Genomic DNA, 21,398 nt, shown 5'->3' on the forward strand with positions numbered 1-21,398 from the left:
GTGTGATTGGATTGTAACACAAAGGATAAATGCTTGAGAGGATGGATACCCCATTCTCCATAATGTGACTATTTCACACTCCATCAAAACATCTCATGTACCCCACAAATATATACACCTACTATGTACCCATAAAAATTAAAAAATAAAAAAAATAAAAATGTTGAATGTTGTCATTTAGATTAACGTTTTTATGCTAACACATTTAACTCTCAGTATACCAGGAAAAACAGTCATCACTATTGACCATCTGGGTCCAGTAGATCTTCATTTTAAAGTCAATTTTAGAAAGTACTTTATGGGCAGGGTCAGAGATTAAAAAAAAAAGAGGAAGTGACTTATATGAAGAAAAATACAGGAATAGTGAAAACAACTTTCTTAGAAGTTTTAAAAAATATTAATATACCAAACCCTAATTTTATTCTACATTTGCTGTCTTTGATGACCTATATACCTGAAATGGGCAACATCCCTTGAATGTAACTGACCAATCATAATCTATCACTCAAGAACCTGGAAAATGACTATCGTGTAAATAGCTTATTATAATTTCTGGTTCTTCTTCTTGTATCTGCATCATTAAAAAACAATAATGATTCTAAATTTTAAATACATCTCTAATAGATTCTAGTTTGTCATTACTTCTGATTCTTTATTTTTTTTTTTGAGACGGAGTCTTGCTCTGTCACCAGGTAGGCTGGAGTGCAGTGGCGCAATCTCAGCTCACTGCAATCTCCACCTCCCGGGTTCAAGCAATTTTCCTACCTCAGCCTCCCGAGTAGCTGGGACTACAGGCATGTGCCACCACGCCCGGCTAATTTTTTTGCATTTTGGTAGAGATGGGGTTTCACCATGTTGGCTAGGATGGTTTTGATCTCCTGACCTTGTGATCTGCCCACCTCAGCCTCCCATAGTGCTGGGATTACAGGCGTGAGCCACTGTGCCCAGCCCTGATTCTTTTTCTTACACTTACATTGCCAAATGCTATATTCTTGAAAACTTATAGCTCACTATTTTGTTAAAGAGAAAATGATCTTTTTTCACTCAATAATTACAAATAATTTAAAATTTAAAATTTATAACCACCAATAAGAATGAGTAATCCAATGAACATTTTATGTAATCTATTTCCTTCTAGTTACCTTTGTAGATACACCTGCCTTTAGCAATTGTCCACTTACTAACTGTATCAAGTACATTTTGGTGCACAAATATCACAATATGATATAATACCACTGAAAGTTTTTTTTGCAAAATGGGATAGTACCATGTTCTTGTACAAAATATTGTGTGATGAAGTCCTTCCTATTGAATGACTAAGTGATTGGGAATACAATGTTTCCTTTTTGTCATTCTGAATCCTCAACTGTTCAGTAAAAGCAGGGGAAGAAAAAAAGAGAGATAAAGCATGAAGATGTATACAGACTTCTTTGTACCTCTTTACAGACAAGATCAGGGTGCGTTCAAGGTGGTATGGCCATAGATGTATCTTTTTACAAATATGATGTCATATAATGACAATAGGAAAACTGAAGGATGCTGCAATAGGGATGATTTATTTCACTGCGGTGTTATCCTTCTAAGCAACTCCATTATTCTGTTTTATTTTAGTCTTTTTGAAAACAGCATAGGGCTGGGCGTGGTGGCTCATGCCTGTAATCCCAGCACTTTGGGAGGCCAAGGCGGGCGGATCACTTGAGGTCAGGAGTTCGAGACCAGCCTGGTCAGTATGGTGAAACCTTGTCTGTACTAAAAATACAAAAATTAGCCGGGCATCGTGGCAGGTGGCTGTAATCCCAGCTACTTGGGAGGTTGAGGCAGGAGAATCACTTGAATCCAGCAGGTGGAGGTTGCAGTGAGCCGAGATTGTGCCATTGCACTCCAGCCTGGGCAACAGAGTGAGACTCTGTCTCAAAAAACAAACAAACAAACAAAAAACCACCAAGAAAACGCAACATATTTAGGAGTAAGTGATGAGTAATGATGAAATAATTCCTAGGATAAACAAAATTACTAAGTACCATAAAGTATCTTAGATTTATAAATGAGACCAATTAATCCATAGGTAATATAACACAGAAGGAGTTTTATTGCTTTTAGTTTTTAAAAGTATATTTTCTCTTTGGTCTTTGGAAAATCTCTAAGAAAAAATAAAAATTTTGAAACACTGATCCTTATAAATTGTTAGAATTACTCAAAAACAAACTTGAAAGCTGAAATTGGGTCTAATGGCACCTGATATTTACTGAAGGATAATAACAAAAAGCATCAAGTAAGTTTGAAAGAAGAGTTGCTCAATACTTATAAAATACAATTAAAGCTTACTTGATAGGAAAATCAACTAAGGTATCCAACTTGTCTCTCATGTATCGACTGTAAGAAAATCGCTTGAGATGTACTACAAGTACTGGAGGCAAGGACCATAAATCCAATTTCTTTGTGGCTTGCTGATGTTCTTTACAATTCGGACAATACCTAAGAATAAAGAGAAGTATTTAAAGCTTGATAGAGGTACAAAAACCCCCATTAATGAAAATAACAGACAAAAAATGTTTGGAAAGTTCTACACTTATTCAGTGGGCAATTATCGTATGCCTAATATGTACCAGGTTGAAAGCAACTCTTGTTATTTTTATTTTCAACACATTTTCCAAAAAGGTTAAACCATTATAAATTAATATACAAACAAATATTTAAAGACATAATGAGGGCTAGATTATTTCTCTTTTAGAATGCAAAAAAGGCATCTGTGCTGGAAGATAGGTATTAGAAAATCTCAAAACTGGGCTCTAATGGAATAACACCACAAAATATATCACTACACTTTTCCTAAAAAGCTTCTCTCAAAATGATTACATAGCTAAAGTTTCTTGGAAAACAAGTAACTAAAATGAATTATTAATAGTATAATGGCTATTAGGAAAAACACAGTAATAAAATTAAGGCAACACTGTAATAGTATTTTTTAAGACATTCCCATCCCTCTTAAAAGGCTACCACTTATATAAAGAATCCTTTACTATTTAAAACATCAAAGCGAATTTAGTAATTACTTTTTCAAGTTGATGTGACACGTATCTCAGAATAAACCCTTAAAGAAAACAAAAACAATTATTTAATTTTGTCTCTTACCAGGGATCTTCAGCACCTAGCTTTTCTTTTGTTGTAAAAAGTTCAATGCAATCTTTTAATTTCACAAAGGGTTTTTTAGGAGGTTTATACTCCACACTTTCATGTTTTTCAAAGTCCTAAAGAGAAGTATTTCTTGAGTTAAGAGAACAAATGAAACAAAACTCATTTTAGTGGTACCATCTTACTATGAATAATAATGAAAACTCCTAAACTTTCTCAAAAGAATCATAAAGCTTATTTCAGTTGAGATATATATCATACTTCTAAATAACTCCTATACACTCCTATATGGATGAGCAACACATGTTCAAAATGAACTCTGAACCTTTGAAAAAAAAAGGTATTTTTGCAAAAACTTTCTTTTCTAGTTCATGACCAATTTTTTACTGGCAAAATGAACATTTGGTGGAAGCAAAGTATGTAACACAACAGTATGATTATCTCTGGTAATCACATAAAGTAAATTAAGGAAAGGTAAATGAGTGAGTGAGTGATGACTTACCTCAGCAGCATTTTCATCAAAATATCTTTTTTTCAAATCAGGATCCCAATCCAAAGCAAGAAAAGATCTTTCTAAGGTGGAAAACATATTTTTTCTTTAAAATTTAATATGTCTTAGTATTAAAGTATATTTTAATGTTACGATATACACCAGAATAAATAAACAGCAATCTTTTCTACTTGTACTGGTGATTAAGGCAAATAGCAGTTTCCAAGCCATTTAAATAATTTAAGAGTTTAAAAAAAGATAGAAAACTTAAGCATGATTTCAATCTCCATTTATGAAACACAGACACACATTTTAGTCTACTAAGATATTAAGTCCTTTCATATAAAATTTGAGATAGAAAAGTAAATGGTGTATTTCTTGACAGGGCTGAATTTCATGGTTTCCACCTAAAAAAAACATGATCTGCTTGTTTAATGTTCAAGCCATTTTTCACAAATACTTACCATCTAGCCTAAGCTGCCTATCATCAAATCTTATATGCCTGGTATCATCTTTGATGTAGTTGATATCAGTATTGCCTAAGTTGTTGAACTGGAATGTAAACAATCGTTTTTTGTGTCCCATGAGTTGACCTTTGCAAGTGTCCTCAGTACATAATCCATTTTCAGAATCATTATCTCCTCCAACTGAATCTTCAGACTGACTGTTTTCATTCTCTGAGGGAAGTTCTTGATCCTGGCTGGATTCATCATCTGGCTCATCTGTTTCCATTTCACCTAATTTTAGACATTAGAGAACATTAAATACACCCAATGTTATATTTTTAAATTATTCATATTATTAGTCGTAGGTTTGCAGGTATTTTTTAGCTCTTTAATTCCCATTTTCTTAACTTTCTCTCTGAAGCAATTATTTAAGTGAAACATTTTTACAATTTAACAGAAAAGTCTTACTTGGTGAGCCTTCTTCATGTATGCCATTTGGGCCATTCCCATTAATATTTTGGTCCTTACAGCAGTGTAGGGATCCTTCAGTTTCTTCAGTTTCAGTAGATATTTTGACATATCGGCTTAAGTAAAATCAGAAATCAAACAAGTTCAGTACTACAAAGATAAAAACTTTAAAAAAGTTTTCATTCTATCAGTAAAACAAAACTTTTTAATGCAGTAACAGTGGTCACTTAGCAGATTCAAGGTTAAAATCAAATTTATAGTACCATACATATAACTGACTAGTAATTTGTTTTGCTCCTCTTTATAAAAATAATTAATATGTTACCTTTTAGGTTAAATGTTAAATATTTGTTGCAAATAATTTCTCAACTTATCTTCATTTAGATGGTATATATTGTTGCTAAAAACATTATTTTTGTATAAAGTGATTTTTTATATATGGGTTATGAAACTATAATAATTAGATATGCAAGAAAGAATACTAAATACATCAGCTTTCAAAGATAAAAGGGATCAAATGACATTCTTGATAACTTTATAATTCAAATAAAGGGATTTAGGAAGGCAAAAAACAGGCTGCCTTACAATACTATTAATCATGAACTGGTAATGTATATAAAGAAATGAAGCATTTGACATTTGTTATGATTTCACAGAACAAACATGTAACACATAATTATTATAACATAAATTCCTATTTCCTTCCAACTGTAAACTTTTGGCCTAAAACTGCTACAGACTTCATGCTTCCTGGGTTTGAAATTACCTCCATAATGTGTTTTACGTGAATAAGAAAGTGGATTAGGACTATAATCTGACTATAAACAAAATTGAGACAATACAGACTTGTATAATTCTATTCTGATAGTACCTTGTGTGCTTATTTTTATTAGCTATTTTATATTTTATTCCCATATTTATTTTGTCAATGTAGAACTGTTTGGCACTTACCACATTCTCAAGAGCAGGAGATTATAAAGTTTGTCTTCAGTATTGTTTCGTGGTACAGCCATAAGAAAAGGCTGACCAAAAAGTGAAGAACCAGTATGGTGGGTATAACTTGAGTGTCTGAATTTTTCTCGTAGGCAAACAGGAATAATCACATGCTCTGTATCTTCTGTCCTATTGATGTTAATTTCAAACCTACAAGGACAAAACTGACCATAAACTCTCAAAATTTTATGTTACTTCTTTTGATTTTTTTTTTAAAGTAATATTTTGTACAATGAGTTTTATACTTACACATAAATATCATCCCGTTCCATAATACTACTAAGGTTTTCATCCATAGCGAATATTCTGTGAAATCTATGATTGTATATATCAGTAACTATCATCTAAAAGGAAACAAATTTCTATTAAGCTGGTTTTACAACACTAAGAAACTAAATACCAACTTATATACTTCAACCCCAGAAACATCTTACCTTATCTGCAGGTATTCCTGACAAAGCAGACAATGCTGTACAAAGATCTAATATGTTTCCAATTTTGGGGACAACCACTTTGTACTAAAAAACAAAAAAGAATTGTAATAAATTTGTTACTTTGGAAAAAAAATTCAGTAAATGAGAGTGACCTCATGGTTGCTACCTCACATTCATTTGGCATTTGGCTCAGTGTTTGTTTCTGATCTTGCCACCATCCTGGGTCCTGGGTGACAATGTCCACATGGATAATTTGTCCTAGTCTTATCATTCCTTGGCTCCTCAATTCAAAGACACTTGCATTAATCAACCTTAGTCAACTTACTAGATCCTGTCATCACTTGAAACTGCTCCCACTTTTGCTATGTTTTTTTGTTTGTTTTTTAGAGACAGGCTCTCACTCTGTTGCCCAGGCTGGAGTACAGGGGCATGACCTTGGCTCACTGCAGCCTCAACCTTCCAGGCTCAAGCCATCTTCCCAATTCAGCCTCCTGCGTGGCTAGGACTATAGGCGTGTGCCACCATGAGTGGCTAATTTTTATTTTTTAGAGACGAGGTCTCATTATGTTGCCTAGAATGGTCTCAAAATCCTGGATTCAAGTGATCCTTCTGCCTCAGTCTCCCAAAATGCTGGGATTATAGGAGTGAGCCACTGCACCCAACCCCACTTTTACTATCTTAAACTAACAGGTTACTGTCTAACCGCTACTTCTTACTTCTCCTGTAAATTCATTCTTTTCTCTTCTTGGCTTGCACAGAGATTTCTATTCCTTTTAACTCTGTTTTCTCCCAGTTTACCAGCTCCCTACTGTCTTCTTGCCCTTCCACCCAGGCCGTACATGCTTTATCGCGAACCTTTAATGTCTTTGTTACTCAATTCTATTCATTCCGCTCTTGCTAAACTTTCTCAGAGCTGTTGATATGTGCTGGAGAAAATTTCCCAATTTTAGAGGTTGGTGTGCTACAAATTCACAGTGCCCAATCTCAACAGATCCTTTGACAGTACCCAGAAATAATTCTGCATATCACACATCTGCTTATTCTCTCATTTATCTCAATAACTATTTAAAATCTTCATCGGGCTGGGTGCAGTGGCTCACGCCTGTAATCCCAACACTTTGGGAGGCCAAGGCGGGTGAATCGCTTAAGCCCAAGAAGTTCGAGACTAGTCTGGACAACATGGCAAAACCCCATTGCTACAAAAATACAAAAAATTAGCTGGGCATGGAGGCGCACACCTGTAGTCCCGGCTACTTGGGAGTCTGAGGTGGGAGAATCCCTTGAGCCCAGGAGGCGGAGGTTGCAGTGAGCTGAGAGCTGAGATCACACTGTACTGCACTCCAACTTAGGTGACAGAGCAAGACCCCGCCTCAAAAACAAACAAAAAACCAAAAAAACTTCACCATTCTTTGGCTTCCTATTTCACTAATGCTCCCTTAATATCAGCAGAATACCTATTTTACCTCAAAAACAGAAGCTACTGGGTGGGAAAATCTCCAACTTCCTGTTCTCCTACTAACTTCTTTGAATCCATATAGGTACTTTTCTGTCTCTTGCAACACATGGGAAGAGAGGTGTCTCTTTTCTTATTCAAGGCTATACTAGCATCTATGCTCTAAATCCCATGCTCTTCTGCTTTCTCTGGGACCTAAACCCAGCAATTATTCTTTCTTCCATTTTATCTTGACTGTTGCATAAGCACTGGAATATAAAGTCTCTCAAAAAACAAGCGTCCTTCATTGCTTTCCCTCTAATTATCTCCCCTTCTCCTCTATTTTATAAATAACTTTATTAATGGTATCTATATTATCATAATTTCCTTATCACATTTACTTCTCAACCCTCTTGCTGGCTTGTCTTCACTTCTTTATTTAACTTGTTTCCAAGGTTGCCAATACTGTTGTACAACTTATCAGTCTTTATTCTATTGACCTCTTTGCAATATGACTGCTGACCACTTTCTCCTTAAAAAATTCCCTTTCCTTATAGCACAACTACTTCTTAATTCTTTTCTATTGCTGTGATCATATTCTCCTTTTGAAGTTCACCTACAGTGTTCTTTAGAGTTTTCTCGTTAGCCTTCTTCTCAATTTTATATGCTCTCCTTGGATGAGGTGACAGTATCTCCTGATTTGCTTTGGCCAGTCCTGGATTAGCCTGATATCCTAGTATAATTATTAATGACAGTCCCTTCTATTTTCAAAAGAGTTCTTGTTTAGATGATAAATCACAGGGTCACCTTAGCCTTAAGTAATCTCATCCTTCTAAAACACTGACTATCATTTTCATAGAGCTCATTGCCCAATTTATATCTAAAGCAGTCTCTCTCCTTTGGTCTAGATACACAAATTCAATGCCTACTGGATATCTCTACCTAAGTGTTCTCAGGTATCTATAAGTAGGCATGTCCAATGCTACACACAGGATTGGGTCATGTTAGGCCACCATGCTCAATATGAAAATCGATTCCTTCTTCAACTTGTTCTTCCTATATATTCCACTAAAACAGCACTGCTGTCTCCTCTTTTCCTGTCAAGTAAACTTGGCATCATCTTTGAATATACTCATACATTTTCACTTCCCACATTCAACTGGTTCTTCAAACTGCCATCCTGACACTCATTTTCTGAGTTGAAGCGTTTGTCATTTGTCTGTCATCTGATCACTAAAAGCTTCTTATCTGGTCTTAGTGCTAAGACTAACTAATCTCTGTGCTAGCCAGAATCATCTTTCTCAAACACAATTCTGGCCATATAATATCTATACTTAATAGTCTTTAATGGCTTCCCTAGTTTTTAGGATGAAGTTCAAACTTCTTATACCGGCATCAAAGTTCTTTGTGATCTAGCTCCTGCTTGCCATACTTGTAGACTACAGAAGTGGGCCATGTCCTCTTTTGCCATAAGTTCTTTGTACATGCCATTATCTTGGCCTATAATGCTTTTATTTCTAGTTTTCACCTGCTTATAACCTAATTGTCCTTCAGAATTTATCACAGGCCTCATAACTAGTTTGGGTAGGTTACTCTTCCTGTGTTTTCTTGCAGCACCCCGTCAGAGCAATTTTCACACTGTACAACAAGCTTCTTGAAGAACAAGGACTAGAAACACCATTATATTTCTAGCACCTTGCACAGCATGAGAGCCCAAGACATAATACATATTCAATATTTTTCCTAATAAGCTTCCATGACCTAAATCAACTTCAGTGATGGGAAAACTCAACAAATAGGCAAACTCAGCTAATTTCACTTTCATCACGACTGGTTAAAGCATAGTGATAATTTTGTATTTGAGTTGTTACTGCCTCTAAATGAAAAAAGAAAAAAAAAAAACACAAAACACAAAAACAACCGAATTTCTCTGTGCTAACCATGGCTCTAACTTCCACAAATTTATATCATTGGTCACCAAATGAGAAAAGTGGTAAGTCAATGAAATTCACATTGCTGGAAAAATAATTTAGAGCCCAATTTATGGAAGAGTAATTATCATATACCTTATGGACTAATGTGTAAATTAATGCAATTTGCCACTATTATGATATAGATTACCTTATATTATTGGCATGGGAGAATATTATCTCTAACAAATGTGCTGTAGAGAAATAAAATATCTACATTTGTTTGTTTGTTGTAGTAAATTTATACTCATTATTCTATGCTCTCTTGCTCCATTACACTCATTGGTGTATATTTGCAAAGTTACAAACTAGAGAGGTAAGGATATGGTTTGGCACCGTTGTAGTTTCTCACCATTGAAAAGAATGTTAACAATCTTGTACTTAAAAAAGAGTGAATAAGTAAATACCTAAAGGATATAACTTTAACAATGTGAACACATATTCCCCAGGCCAAAAGTAAAAGCAGGTCTTTATTGGCTCTGGTCACAGATAAGGGATAGTACTTAGCACTCCCCAGTGAAACACCGATGAGGGCATTGTGTTCAATGAGTTCATAAAGAAAACATAAAGCAGCAGAAAAACAAATAGCTTAAATTTGCATAACTGAGTACATACCTAGTATCTACTAGACTTTAATTACTTTGAATAAAAGGACTGTGTTTTTACGAACACTACATACACTCTGCCTTTGTTGACAGTAAACCCAAATACATCCCTGAATGGTAAGATCATAATTTTGTTTAAAGTATAGCTTTCATATAGACATCATGACTATTACGGACTAACAAACTGAGCTATTTGGCTAAAAATTTACAGAAAACAATCTTCTAAAGCAGGAATCATATCTGTTTTGTTTAGTGAAACAGCTTTATACTTAGTAGGTGCACAGTTAAGTATCTTGATGAATAAAATTTTTGAATACTTCTTGTGCATTAATATCTACAAGCCACAAAAGTTGGAAATACAAAGGTTTACAAGGTCCCTGTCTTCAAAGAACTTGCAGTCTAAGGAGAAAATATAAAAGTAAGCCAAAAGTTATAATAAAATTAGTTAAGTGTTAGAATGTAGGGAAAGAGAGGTAGAAAAAGAAGAAGTTACTTTCACTGGGATGGGTCAAGTGTCAGAAGAGGATTATATAATAAATAAGGGAGAAAAGACAATGCTTTACCCCAAAAATATAAATAATGCAATTATAAAACTAGGTAACGGAATCAGGCAGACAATTTGACAGTAAGACTTACCACAGGACTTCTGCACAGAATAAGCAATATGTAATACTTCAAAGTATTAGAAATTAGAGAACATTACTGAACGAAATATTTTCAGTCTAACTAAACTTCTACTTGAAGTTCCTAAAATGCCTAAAAATTACAGGTATTTAAATACACTATTATCGGATTATGAATTAAAATGTACAGTATTAGCTTTACTTCCAATAGCCACTAGTAAAAAAAATTAAAATTAACACGAAAGAAACTTGAAGTTTAAAAAATATAAAAAATGTTAATCTTCATAAGCTAATATTCACCCCAATATTATAAAAACAAACTTCTCATTTTTCTTTCATGAGTAAAAGCCTTTTGAGAATTTTTTATATGACACAAGTTGCTCTTTCAAGATTGTAAAAAGTTACACTAATTTCCAAAGTATTCAGCTTATAAAATCTCTTATACAAATAAACATTATTGATTGGGCTTGATAATTCAATACTTAATTTTTATAATAAGGACTCAACACTAATTTTTTAATAAAAATAACAAATGCAAAAAAGAAAAAAAAAAAAAAAACCCATGATTTACCTGCATAGGTTTGGTAAGCGGATCCATTCTAACTAAGTAAACTTCCAAAGTGCGTTCTTTTTTCATGGGCAATGGAAGTGTCAAGTAACAAAAAGGATCAAATGTTACTGAAATCTTAGCACACTCAGGACAAACTAAAGTTGATTTGAAAAGGCCATGAAATATATCTACTATGATAGAATCATTTCGTTTTAAATGGTTTTCCCAGGCTTCTTCGGCAACTACCTACAAGGATAACAGACACAAATTAGAAAGAGGTTATCACAACATTATAACAATGGTGACAATAAGATCATGAAATTTACCTTATCTGGCCTTCCATCTGCATCTTTTAATTGTATATATGGTTTTTTCCTAATTCTATTCAAATCCTCATGTAATCCATCTAATAGGAAAGCTAATAGTTCTTGACAGTCTTGCTGCTGATATCCAGAGAACTGAGGTGCAAAACGTCCTACCTGTGTCTGTAAGAAATGCAGAACCACAAAATCAGTTCTAGGAACAGGATTGATTTTTAAAAATACGTACAATAGATTCTCATTATTCATGGATCTCACGTTTGTGAATCTGCCTGCTTGCTAAAATTTATTTGTAACCCCAAAATCAATTCATGGTCATTTAGCAAAAAATTTGAGTCACCTGGTATGCATGTTACCAGCTGGGGTTGAACAAGGTAATGCTTTGGCTTGTTGTTTCAGTTCTGAATCTATAAACAAGTGTCCTTTGTAGTTTATTTAGTGTTATGTTTTTTCACATTTTTGTTCTTTTTGTTGTTAATTTCAGTATTTAAAATGGCCACTAAACGAAGTACTAACATGCCAGGCTAGTGTTCCTAAATGCAAGAAAGCTGTGATGTGCTTTATGGAGAAAAAGTATGTGTTAGATATACTTCATTAAGACATGAGTTATAGTGCTGTTTGCTGTGAGTTCAGTGTTAAGGACTCAACAATATATATTAAACAAGTTGTTTTTAAACAGAAACACATGCAAAACAAAGTTATACATTATCTGGTTGACAAAAATGTTATGAACAAAGGCTTGGAGGAATTGAACCCTATATTTTCCCTAGGAGTAATGGTTCAGTACTTGTTATTTCAGTGTTTGTGGCAGCTTCATGGAACATAACTCCTATGAATAATAAAAATTGTATACATGAACAACAGGAATATATATGAATTACATTTTGTTTTGCATTCCTAGTAAGCACTCAACAAAGCTTATCTGGGACAAAATAGATCAACACATGTAATCCTTATATATAAAAATGTATTTATCTTTGGTCATAGATTTCATCGTCATTAATTGTTGTTTCACTATTTGTCAAAGGATTTTCCAGATGTTCTTAATTCTTAGCTTTAGGTATTCCTATTGCTTCCTCCTATAAATGTCTGGTAGGTAGACAGTAAGAGGCAGGTTCTCATCCTTGCTGTATTACCACATAAAGATAATTATGTATCTGAAAGCATTTTTAAGATAACTACTTTAGGCTCTCACTTAGTTTTTATGTGCAAAAGGAGGATGAGTCTTACAGAGATAACAGAAACATTAATGTTCATATTCAATTTTCCAAATCTTTGCATCACTAAGTATTTTCTTTTTTGGATGAGACTGAAAATAAATCTAATAGTATGAATCATCATGTGACAGAAAAAAGTCACATAAATCAAGAACCTATTTACACATAATTTTAAGACAGAAAATCTACCAAAACAAAAACCAATTAGAAAGATGGGTGAGAGCTGAGAGACGGTTTGTCTGGACTAGTATGTCCAAAGTTTAGAATGTTAAGGAAGACAAATACAGAGGTATTTTGATTTGCTGGTTGTTTTTTATTTTCTAAGAACTAGTATATAGCTAATAAAAAATGTTGTCTAGTAGATGTCCTATGTCAATGCCATTTAAATTACTTGTACAAATAACAACTTAAAATTGCTTATTCTCTTTACAAGTTTAAAATTTCTCAAAGTTTCACCTATAAAGTAGGAATTTTTTAACAACATAAAGCTAAATTTCACCCATAAAGCTTAATTTCAGCTCAGTTCTTATTTGAACAATAAATTCCTTGATAAGTAACAATTCACACATGTGAATAACCTTAAAAGTTTAAGAACCATATTGAAAGTACAGTTAATTTTTAGTGCTTGGTTTGCAGACAATTTTCATTTTGATAATTTTTCAAATTCATGATTCTCAAAGTAAAATGGGTTCTTAAGAGTTCAGTAACATGCCCAAATTTAGTCTTTTACATTTGTATAGAATATTCACCTAGGTTTTCCAGAGATGTACTATATTCCAAAACAACTATACAAATGCTCATTGCTGTCTCTATAGTCATTCTTCTACCACACCAGTGTTTCTCAACTTTTTTTTCATTATTCTCCCCATCCCAGATTTAGACGTAAAACAAGAACAAAAACAAAACGGATAAAACTCTTCCATATCCCTCCCACCTAAATTTTATACCACAGATATATTGTATATCTATTTATGTACTGTGTTCCTCTGGAGGGCCACAAACCATTGTAATAGCTACTATTTTTCACTCCCCCACCCCAAGAACCAACCTTTGTACCCTTGTAGGTGCCCTTGCTAAAATGCATTTATCACACTAACCTTAAAGGCTCTTGGGGTGACGTAGCTAAACTTTCCAGACCACATTTGCTTGATCAGTTCGGCATAAGATTTAGCTATTTCACCTCTCATTCCTAAGGGATTGTCAAAATTCAGTTCTTCTTGATACTTATCATTGAGGAAATACTCAGTAAGTGGAGGTGTGTTGCTCAAACACTGCAAAAAACAAAACATATTTTCAAGTAAAAGTAACCATACTTCATTTTTCTTGAAACACATTAAAATGAAGAGAGAAACAAATTAATTTGCTATAACACATAGAGAACATTTAAATGATGGTTCCTTGCACTAATAACTGGTCAAATAAACACTCAAATGATGTACTCAACTATTCATTTCCCAAATTTCAAAATAATTGCTTATAATAAATAAAAATGCTAATATCTGCTGCTGTAAAGTCTGCATCAATTTTAACCACAGCAAACTACCTGGTAACTGGGAGAGAAGCTCAGTTTTCTTTCCTTCTTTTACTTGATTGGTAGAAATTATGGATTGTCTACTCATCCCAGGCACCTGCAAATTAGCCTGAGTAGGTAAAAACTGAGATAGAGTGCAAGCAAGAAATTAACTTAATAGAGGTATTTACTGCTTCCATTGTCAATTATTTTTCATGAAAGAGCAGCCTTTAAACCTTCCATTTGGTCAACCATTTTTAGAAGAGACAGTACAGATTACTTGGGCCTGAGAAAACGAACTTTAGTATGTGAACTCTGGTAAGTGTGTTCTCACTTCCAGCTCTTCTTTAATGTCATAAACGATGCAATTTTCCTTTATGGCAAAATAAAAACTATAAACAAGTTAATTGTCTAACTCTTTCCAATTCTGAATTAAATAATTTCATATTTTATATAAAACAGATGGCAGAAGTACAATTTTTCCACAACATTTGATCTCAAGTTGGAATAATTTTAAGGTGATGATCCACATGATTTGACCTCAATACAAACCCAGTATTATCAACTAGATGTCTATAATATGCAATGACTAACACAGACATATGGTCACGTAAGTAAATTTTTTTTTGCTGTAGGAAGATATTTGTGTTGGAATTAAGTGGCAAGGTGCTGCAAGAAAGCTAGTTGCTTGCATGGAAAATAGTAGAAACTCACTTTTATGAGAGCCTGGGTTCACATTAATGCAAATCAAAGTTTTTTGAAGCTTGCTTATAGTCATTTGTATTAAGTTAGACAGGTTTGGTAGCTGTGAAAGGTTCAGTCTGTTGAATTCATACAGATAACTTATATGCCATAAACTATGACTATATACTATGCATTGTTTAGCTAACATTTCAAAATATGCAGTCAATGTTTACTTAGTTTTTAAAAATAGTTATGGTACTCAATTTTGTGGTTTCAATTATAAATCAACATGTTTACTGAAGTAGCCAATAATATCTATTTAGAAACTTTCTATATAATAAAAATAATAATGTTTATTATAAATTGCTAGCCTGGCCCCTACCTCAAGGCAAAAGGGAGAACTGGTTATAATATCATGGAATTTACGATTATATTATTCTTAGGCAATGAAAATAATAAAAACAGCTAAAACGTTTGGAGTGAGCTATATAGGCTTTTAGAGTCATATACATATTTTCAGCAGAACTTTTTAATATATGTGAGCAAGAGAAAGAGAGGTATGCTACAGTGTAGGAGGCAATTAAGAGAAAGGATGCTTCCCTAACTTTCTACCTCTTAGATCTCAACCCACCTCATAATCTTATACTCCTTTTGAGTTTCAGTTTCTTTTCTTCTTTTGTAATATATGTCCTTTTAATTATAAACCCAGGACTAGAGGGAGGTCCAGGCAATTTAGAATGGTAAATGGCATCACTTAGTATTATCTGATTCAGTACAAAATATGAGCAACATTAAATAGTCAGACAAAGGAGAGGTCAGACAGGAATTTCCAACAATTATCAATAGTTTTCCACTTCTTATATTTGATCAGCTCAGGGTTATGCTAAGAATATAACATTCCATTATTGTCTGTTAATGCAATTATATAAATAACCTAATTTACAAATATCTCAAAAGAACCAAGTTGTGCAAACCTGAGTAATTCTTAAACTTTGTTATTACTGAATTATTCACACATACTCTTATCTTGGAAAGAGCTTACAGGTGTAACTGAACATTTTTTAGCTTTCCAATAGTATCCAGAGTGATCTCCCTAAAATGTACATCTCATCACGTTGCTTCCTTGCTATAAATCCTTTAACGGCTCTCCCTGCTTACAGATTGGAAGCCCAGATTCTTAGAAGGGTCTGTCGTTTGCTCATCTATGTAGCCTCATCCTTTGTCAATACCATTTTCTTTTCAACTCGTCCAGCTTTATTTAATTAGTCATTCCTCCACATGTTCTCTCACTCTGAAAGTTTGCAACATTACTCCATCTACTTGGAAATGTACTTTTTTTTTTTTTGGCCTTACTAACTTCTATAAATCCATCAAGATTCTAGTATCCTATCTTGAAGCCTCCCTTAGATTTCCTTATAGTGTTTTCTCCTGTATGTTTCCTTAATGCTTACTGCTTACTTTTATTACAGCACTTATCTGATAATATACTGTAACTTTAATTTTTAATTGTTTTGCCAAATGAACTGAGACCTCCATGAAAGCAGGTACCAGGGTATTCTTATTTATATTGCCAGCACTGAGCACTATGTCACCTGTCACTGAGCATGTTCACAATAAATGTATTCTTACTAAAAATATCTTTGCCTGTACTTACTAATGCATTTATCCTCTTGATTTTTACTCTTTTCCTTCAATGTTTGGCATAGGGAGGTCAATAAATTTTTGTTGAATGAAATACTATTAAATGGAGGAAAAATATATTTGTAAAGAATAATCTCAAAAATATCTTCAAGCAATTCTACCTAAATGCTAAACCGTAAGAAGGGCAGTACCTATTACAAATCTTTCTGCCCCTTTGTCTGATTTTTCATTCAATACACTATCTGCTTTGTAAATGATCCTCTGCTTTGATTTTTAAAAACTCCTTGAAACAGAGACCAGCATTTATTTTCACAGTGATACATGCTGGTTTCAAACTGATTATAATTCAATGTTAACAAATAACAACAAAACACAAATCATTTTAATGATAATTTGCCTGTGTTATCTGTGAAGATATCATAACCAGTATTTAAATGTAAGCTATTTAGTCCTAAATGGGCCCAAATAAACATTCTATTTGTTGAACATATATTCTAACAAGTGACACTTCCTAACAATTTGTATAAACACATATAAATACATAAATTCAATAGTCAATATAATTGTTCTACTAATACCCAAATCATATTAGTTTAAAAACTAAGATGATGTCTGATGTTTCTCCCTCATAAAAATACCATCCTTTCCACCCTCATCTTGAAAATATCATTAGGAGTCAATAGTTTCATTTTATTTTTTGTTTTGAGACGGAGTCTCACTCTGTCACCCAGGCTAGAGTGCAGTCACAATCTTGGCTCACTGCAACCTCCACCTCCTGAGTTCAAGCAATTCTCCAGCCTGCACCTCCCCAGTAGCTGGGATTATAGGCGCCCACAACTGCACCTGGCTAATTTTTGTATTTTTTGTAGAGACAGGGTTTTGCCATGTTGGCCAGGTTGGTATCGAACTCCTGACAAAAGGTGATCGGCCCGTCTTGGCTTCCCAAAGTTCTGGGATTACAGTTGTGAGCCACTGCACCACACTACGAGTTAATATGTTCTTAAAATAGTATACAGACCAGTTAAAATATTAAAAGTTCTCATAACTTTTGGTAAATTTCAAGGCATAAATGGAAAAAAAAATCAAACAATTAAAAATATTGCCATGTCCCATGTGATGTTGTATCAGTATTCAATGTCATCATTCTGGTAGAAAAAAAGCGGTTTCTTTTTTTTTTTTTTGAGATGGAGTCTCACTCTGTTGTCCAGGATGGAGTGCAGAGTGCAATGGCGTGATCTCAGCTCACTGCAACCTCCCAGGTTCAAGCAATTCTCCTGCCTCAGCCTTCCAAGTAGCTGGGATTACAGGCCTGTGCCACCACGCCCGGCTAATTTTTGTATTTTTACTGGAGATGGGGTTTCACCATGTTGGCCAGGCTGGTCTTGAACTCCTGACCTCAAGTGATCCGCCCACCTTGGCCTCTCAAAGTACTGAGATTACAGGCATGAGCCATCGCACCTGGCTGAAGCTAGTTTCTTAATGTTGGTCATAATGTAGTTTGATTAGTAATTACTTTACGAAATTCATTATTTAACATTTTCACACGAGGCTATCTCAGAACATGAACATTTTGGACAATTATAAGAACACTAGTTACTTGGACTGGCTGCAATTAAATACCATGTTTTAATGAACAGAGATAATTTTCAGTCAACAATAATTTATTGTGCATTTAAAAATAACTAAAAGAGCATAATTGGATTGTTTGAAACATGAAGGAAGGATAAATGCTTGAGGTGATGGATACCTCATTTACCCTGATGTAATTATTAAACATTGAATTCCTGTATCAAAATATCTCATGTACCCCCTAAATGTATGCAGCTACTATGTAGCCATACAAATTTTTAAAAAATACATAAAATTAAAAATAAATAATTTTTATTAGGTCAGTAATGAAAATAATCAGTTCTGAAGTATCTATCGCGAAGACTCTTCTACTATAAAAAAAAATTTTCCTATCAGATGAGACTATCCCAAAACAATTCTTTTCTTAAAGACACACATGTTTTAAAAGTCTTCCATATGTAGGTAGCAATAGAAAACTTTCCTTTTATCCTGTAAGATACTTTACTGAGTGATATATTATAATATGGACTAAAAATCAGATATGTGTTGTGCCTATGTGACTATCTACTTTCAATGCTTCCTGGACTATTAAACAGGACAAAACTCCCTGCAACAGGCATGGTTGTTCTTAATAAAAACTGAGAACATATATGAATGTATCATGAAACACAAAAGAGATTATATAAACAGTATTAGCATGTTACTGTTGTGGCTACTTGTAAGTTTTGTGACGTGTCTCCCAGTTTCATGCCATTTGGAGCTATGCCCCTGTTAATTTATTGGAGTTCAATTGCCTGACATTGACAAATGCCAAAACTTCAGTGTTTCAGGAGAACTAGATCTTAAAATGTGTCACTAATATAATAAGGTCCAAATATGAGGCTATGTGACTGATCATAAAACATATTTTTTAAGCCACATTTTTGTTTATATCACAATGGTACCTACAGTTGGTCCTAAAATTGGGTAGAATTGAAATATGTTAAAAATAAAGCAACAGCCAGACTAAAGAAAAACACTTGGTACTAATAGCTCCAATTTTTAATGAAAAAGAGAAAAAGAAAAAAGTTTATATTAACAAGTCAATGTACTTATTGACTAGGCTTAAATATTTTTGTATTTAAATATTTTTAAATGCTCCTATGTAAGTTATTAGTACACAAAACTGACAACAGCATTTGAAAATTTAAGGATTAAAAAACTAAATTTCATATTTCATAAATATGAAAGTTTGGAGCTCACTAACCACGATAATAATGACTGGTTGGAAAATTTAGGACATGAGCTATTATGAAAAGTTGATCCATGAGTAATGATTAAAAAACTAAATTTCATGTTTAATATATGGTAGACTTTTGGAATTCACTAACTATGATAAAATGACTGTTGGAAAGTTTAGGACATGAGCTATGATGAAAAGCTGATCCATGAGCAATGGTAAGAATGGCTATTGTATGTGCAAGACAATTATTTAGTGAGAAGTGACTGCTAAGTGGTTTTGTGGTTTCAAACTGGCTTTGTGGTTCTCTACTTGTGCCTTCATATACATTTTATATGGGAAACTGCAAGTAATAAGAGTACTCGAATTTGAATTAGGCGTCTTAAGACATATTCCTTAGTTTAATGTATTGAGACTGCATGCACTCTTGCCTTTCTTAGAATATGCATCCCCTATAAGAAATTCCTATTTATTCTTAAACACTTACTTCAACATCTCTTCTAAATGTCATATCTTTCTCTGTGTATCAAGAAAGAATATTCCTTTCTCTGGGCTAACTTGATACCTCAAACTCAATTACACTGCACTTGAGAGCAGAGTCTATGTCTTATCCACCCTTGCACCTCAGGGTCTATCACAATATCGGGCACACTCAATAAGGTATGTGGAATGAATGGAAACTCGTATGATAGAAAGATTAGAAGTAGTCCTTAGAGACACTTAGAGCAGTGAGAAAAAACTTGACTAAAATGAGATCTGAATTGCACCCTGCTATAATTCAAATGCAGCCCAAAGTTCTCCATGTTCAAAAATAAAAGTCCAAATAATGCCTAAAAAGGTTTTCCTAATGAAGGAAAATAACTTTTATGACTTCCCCAGCAACTATCAAGATAAATCCATAAGTAAAAAGTATGCAAAAGAAATATGTTTGGAAACATATTTTTATGAAGATCATTTCCCCTGAATCTTCAACCTGGAAGCAGATATAAAAATTCTAAAAAAGAATTATTCTAAATAATCAAATGTCTCCTCCAACAGACACTCTGTGATATGGTTCAATATATTCAGGCCATTAATTACACCCTGAAGAATTATTTATAAAAATATTTGAATGGTTTATGCATTCTTTATTAAAGTATTAATTCTCTATTAAAAATTCTTTAGTTATAAATATCCTTCCTTAACCTAATATCCTAAAACTGAAATATTATGCAGAATATGATTTTCTTTTGTTATGTAATTACTTGGAAAGATGCAATGCATTGCACGTAACTTTTCTTTATATACACATGCACAAATTCTATTGCTCTTCCATTACTTTCAGAAAGTACTTCTACTAAGTATGTTCTGACTAATAAGCCTAATGTTTCTAGAGTCCTCTGAAAAAATATAACTGCTGCATGTAAGAGTCTCAATTTTGTATTTTGCTAAATTTCGACATCAGTTTTTTATAAATTGATGAAGTCAAATAATGTTCTATTATATAACCAAATCTCAAGTCTTCAGTCAACATATTTTAGGAAATGAATAATTAATAGCCATCCCAATAACTTGTAATGCATTTGGAATTTCCCCAGTACCTGGAAAATAGCCAAAGTAATCCCCTTCAAAAAGAGAAAGTTGTCTTTTGTAATGCTGAATATGAACCACTCCCTTTCTGTTCAGGTGCTCCAGAAGCCCAATTCTCAAGTGATCATGTATGCTCACTATTTTAGTAAACCGGTAACTAGAACAGGAAAGAAAACAAACTTAATTTTTGATTACCTAAAGCTTTTGAGTTGTGTAACTCATTCTATAACTGATCAAAATGTAATACCACTCACAACCCTTAAAAAAATGGCTATACCTTCTAACTGACCAGTACTAAAAATAAAAGCCCAATCTAAATATAATAAGGGATTCATTCTTAGTTTGCTATGATTTAAAAAATAAAATAAAACCTGAAGTAATCCATGGTTAAAGTCATCTTGGAATACCCTCAAACAGTTTTTTTCTGGATTTTAAGGTTAGATGGAAAATAATTTTTAGATTTGCCATGTCAATCGTTTTCTAACTCATCATGACAACAGTATAAGCATTCTGAAAAGGTACTGTA

General features: G+C 33.5%; 1 protein-coding gene across 2 annotated transcripts in view; it reads right to left on the minus strand.

Moving 5' to 3' along the window:
• USP15 (ubiquitin specific peptidase 15) overlaps positions 1 to 21,398 on the minus strand; it is a 149,995-nt gene that overhangs the window by 12,050 nt on the left and 116,547 nt on the right. For both annotated transcript variants that reach the window (XM_011925966.1, XM_011925965.1), the window contains 11 exons: positions 13,778 to 13,951; positions 11,470 to 11,628; positions 11,165 to 11,389; positions 5,964 to 6,047; positions 5,779 to 5,873; positions 5,488 to 5,679; positions 4,537 to 4,652; positions 4,087 to 4,359; positions 3,635 to 3,705; positions 3,133 to 3,248; positions 2,326 to 2,475 (listed from right to left, as the gene is read on the minus strand). In XM_011925966.1, coding sequence (XP_011781356.1) covers positions 2,326 to 2,475; positions 3,133 to 3,248; positions 3,635 to 3,705; positions 4,087 to 4,359; positions 4,537 to 4,652; positions 5,488 to 5,679; positions 5,779 to 5,873; positions 5,964 to 6,047; positions 11,165 to 11,389; positions 11,470 to 11,628; positions 13,778 to 13,951 — 1,655 coding nt within the window. The remainder of the gene's footprint in view (positions 1 to 2,325; positions 2,476 to 3,132; positions 3,249 to 3,634; positions 3,706 to 4,086; positions 4,360 to 4,536; positions 4,653 to 5,487; positions 5,680 to 5,778; positions 5,874 to 5,963; positions 6,048 to 11,164; positions 11,390 to 11,469; positions 11,629 to 13,777; positions 13,952 to 21,398) is intronic.

The sequence above is a fragment of the Colobus angolensis genome, unplaced genomic scaffold, assembly GCF_000951035.1.
Source record: "Colobus angolensis palliatus isolate OR3802 unplaced genomic scaffold, Cang.pa_1.0 Scaffold67, whole genome shotgun sequence".
NCBI lineage: Eukaryota > Metazoa > Chordata > Mammalia > Primates > Cercopithecidae > Colobus > Colobus angolensis.